Genomic DNA, 3398 nt, shown 5'->3' with positions numbered 1-3398 from the left:
ATTTTTGATGCTAGTAAGTTAGAAGTCGCTTAAACAGCATGGGTTTTCTCAACCATCTGCACTCGTGACATCTTCCACAGTGGCATTTTCCCGCCATCAATCTACACAAGGACACAAACTGGGATGCTTACTCAAAAACACTTTGTGAGAGCTCAACATTAAGAGTCAAGACCGACCTCAAACTCCAACAGGGCATCAGTAATTAAGGCGATGTCGAAAAGGAAATGAATGTGTTCCCAACGTCGAGTTCCCAGCTCAAATGACACCTGCTGCATGAGTTTTGTCTTTTACCGGTCTCATCGTTCCGTACAACGAGATAGGATGGTCATAGAAATCCCTACAAATAACTCTAAACATGTACGGGGATTCTGCTTTACTCAGACTGATGTGGAGAAGCGCTAAAAGGATTCCAAATATAAAGAAGGGCTTAGAAACCACCCCGTGTTGCAAGCTAATATGAATCGAAGCGCTCTTGAAAACAACCAACCATCCACAGATAAACTTGCACCAAATTCGACAAAAAGCGCACCACACGCCATGTTGCCTTGATAAGATATTCATGGCAGCACCTTCACCTTTCAAACACACAAGTCGTTTCGTAACATCGGAATACAGTGTAGAACGGCACTCGCAAAAGGGCGAAGGCTGCATAACGAAGGGAGAGCTGTAAACTAAACAGTAAAACTCTAGACTGGTTATATTCAGCCTTCGCCATGTCATCCATATTCCAAGTTCAACATCACACAGTTCTACATCAAACAGGCCAATGCAAGAAATAAGTCTGCGTTTATATTGTAGATACGTAGTACATTGAAACAGCAATATAGAGGTGGTATGATGTTGTCTACCTTGGGGTCAATTTATTCCAGTTTGAGAGGAAAATATAGCGTTGCAATTGACAAAACTGGCACGCTCGGTGCCACAGGGGTTACCAGGCTTCTTAATAAAGAGGTCGTGCAAGCGTTGTGTGGCGGCGTGGAGACTGACGAGGCGCCCCACATTCAAGCCACCGACTCGCGTGCCTATGCGACCCCAGGCACGCAAAACTCGGTGTTGACGCGGACTCTCTTCTGAGCACAGCACCTGCAATCTAACGGTTATAGCGGTAACCAATGCATGTCGTTTGACTAATAGCAGTTGTGCCGTATGTAGAGGCGATGTGGAGGAGGGGGATGATTAAATTCACTGCTACAGTTACCAACATCAGCTACCATCTTGCGCATGCTAAACTGTGCAAGTATTCCTTTCTGTGATAAGCACCTGTCTCGATACCTAGTCCTTCACATTTCTGCTTTGGAAATAACTGCTAAGATTACAGTTCTGCAATTAGTTAATTGCACTTATTTCCGTTTGACATAAAAGGAATATACTAATTAACTGAATGCCGCCTTCCACCGTCGTCTCAGCCTCCACTCCCCGCCTTCGCCCCACCGACTGGACCCATTCAGCTGCCATAACCAAGTGAGTGAATGAGCGGGAGGCTATTAAGGGTAGTGACAACACCGATTGTTAGGCGTGCGTCTTTCAAAGTTAGGTGGTGATCCTTGTCATCGGACTAAAAATCGGAAGGGGGTGATTTAAGGAGGAAATTAGTAGAGACCCAGTTCAACAAAATTACTAATCGCACTTGCCTCTAAAAGGGTATGAAAATAAAGAAAACCAAACTACTTCCTCTATCATATTCGTGTTGCGGGGAGCAGTAGGAAGGCTCAGTACCTCTGAGAACCTCATCAATTTCGGCCTTTGTTGACAGTGCTAACTTAGTCTGTGAGGAGGTCGTGGAGGCGCTACATGGAACTGTCGAGAGTGACGAAGAGCTCTGCTCTCGAGCCGTCAATATCCGTGCCTATGCGGCCCCAGGCACGCAAAACTCAGGGCTGACGCAGCTTCTTGTCTGATTGCATCACCTGCAATCTTACGCGTATAACAACAAGTATCAACATGCACATGCAGGATTGGGCGGCTATTCCTTTCTGTTACAAGCATCTCTCTCGATGCTGGGGTCATTCAGATCTCCATTTTGACTTTACCTAAGAAGATTGAAGACCTATCGTTAGTTAATTGCACTCATTTGTTTTATAAAGCTGAATAAACTCAACAACCAAATGCACGAATATTACAAACCTAAGAAATAATGCCGACGCCAACTTCTGGGGAGGGCAAGGGGAAATAAGGAAATCTGACCTGCAATGCCAGTGTTAGACGAGCACAAGGTCAACCATGCCAAGGGCGACGGAGAGCAGATTACTGTAGACAGTGCGAGCGACGGTGGCGCAATCCTCGAGGTGGGACCCACTACGGCATCGTCCTTCACGCACAACCGCTGCAATACATCGCTACCACCTTTCGCCACCGTCTCCAACTCCACTCTCCGCTTTCGCCCCGCCGACTCTACCTGCCGAGCTGCCAAAGCGAGGTAAGCGAGTAAGAGCAGAAGGTTGTCAAGACTTGTGACACCACCAAAGGTCAGGCATGTCTTTCAAAGTTACATGGTGGCCCTTACTGCCTAGGGAGAGTCTAAGGGGGTTACATTATGAAGGCAATCATAAAAGACCCCACTTAACTCAATTAATAATCGCACCCACGCCTGAAAGATGATCGAATTGAAGGGAAGAGAATCAATTTCCCTCACCATGCTTATGACGTGGAGAACAGTAAGGAGTCCAATGCCTTCGATATGTTTCTACATTTCATCCTTTATCGACAATGCCAAGCCAGTGTTCGTGAGAAATTTTAACAACCGCAGTTGGATTGTTACCCATTTTACACACACTACTTAAAATATTCTTCAAGGACCAATTTCACCCTGACAATTCAACCAACATGTCTGGGAGGTTCAAATATAGCCCACAGGGTGACGGGTGGGTCGGCTGTATTGACAGCTAAACGGCAAGTCGTTTCCTTCATTACCATAACCAAGTCATGTTGGCCCAAGATTTCACATCGACTTGTGCTTCATGATAGGCGCACAGGGAGGAACTACAGAGAGCAAGCAGGGAAAACCGACGAGCATACGCAAACAAAACGACACCTGCAAATTAAGACCTAAAGAAAGAAGTACAGCAGTAAAACCATCATTTTAAAGGCATTACGAGCTCGGCGAGACAGTGTTTGGGAATAATTGTCTAAGGGTGGAAAATGAACACAAGTTTGTTAACGAGGAAACAGATTACTCACAGAAGTCGACCCGGACTCACGCTCGCTACCTGTGAAGGCGAAGCGAGAAATCATGCCACAGCAAGGATTTACATTCGATGGAACACAAAGCCGATATCATCCTCTTCTCGATCTCGGCCTTAAAACGGTGGGCCATTTCCACACCACCTCTTCAAAAGGACATTTATATTTGCGATAACCGCAAGTCATTTAGACAAAGCCAATTCCGTCCCTGAAACAAT

The 3398-nt window shown here is 45.9% G+C and overlaps 1 protein-coding gene across 1 annotated transcript; it reads right to left on the bottom strand. All coding sequences in view use genetic code 11, as the record gives it.

The window, feature by feature from the left end:
* Nucleotides 1-1589: 1589 nt before the first annotated feature.
* Nucleotides 1590-3231, bottom strand: EGR_08674 (hypothetical protein; the record flags this gene model as incomplete). Its single annotated transcript, XM_024497923.1, has 4 exons — nt 1590-1633; nt 1717-1846; nt 2249-2476; nt 3178-3231. The coding sequence occupies 4 exons, from the start codon at nt 3229-3231 to the stop codon at nt 1590-1592; spliced, it is 456 nt and encodes a 151-aa protein (XP_024347648.1).
* Between the last annotated feature and the right edge of the window lie 167 nt (nt 3232-3398).

This window comes from Echinococcus granulosus (genome assembly GCF_000524195.1).
Source record: "Echinococcus granulosus chromosome Unknown EG_S00115, whole genome shotgun sequence".
Lineage (NCBI taxonomy): Eukaryota > Metazoa > Platyhelminthes > Cestoda > Cyclophyllidea > Taeniidae > Echinococcus > Echinococcus granulosus.
This window is presented reverse-complemented; position numbering and strand designations above follow the sequence as displayed.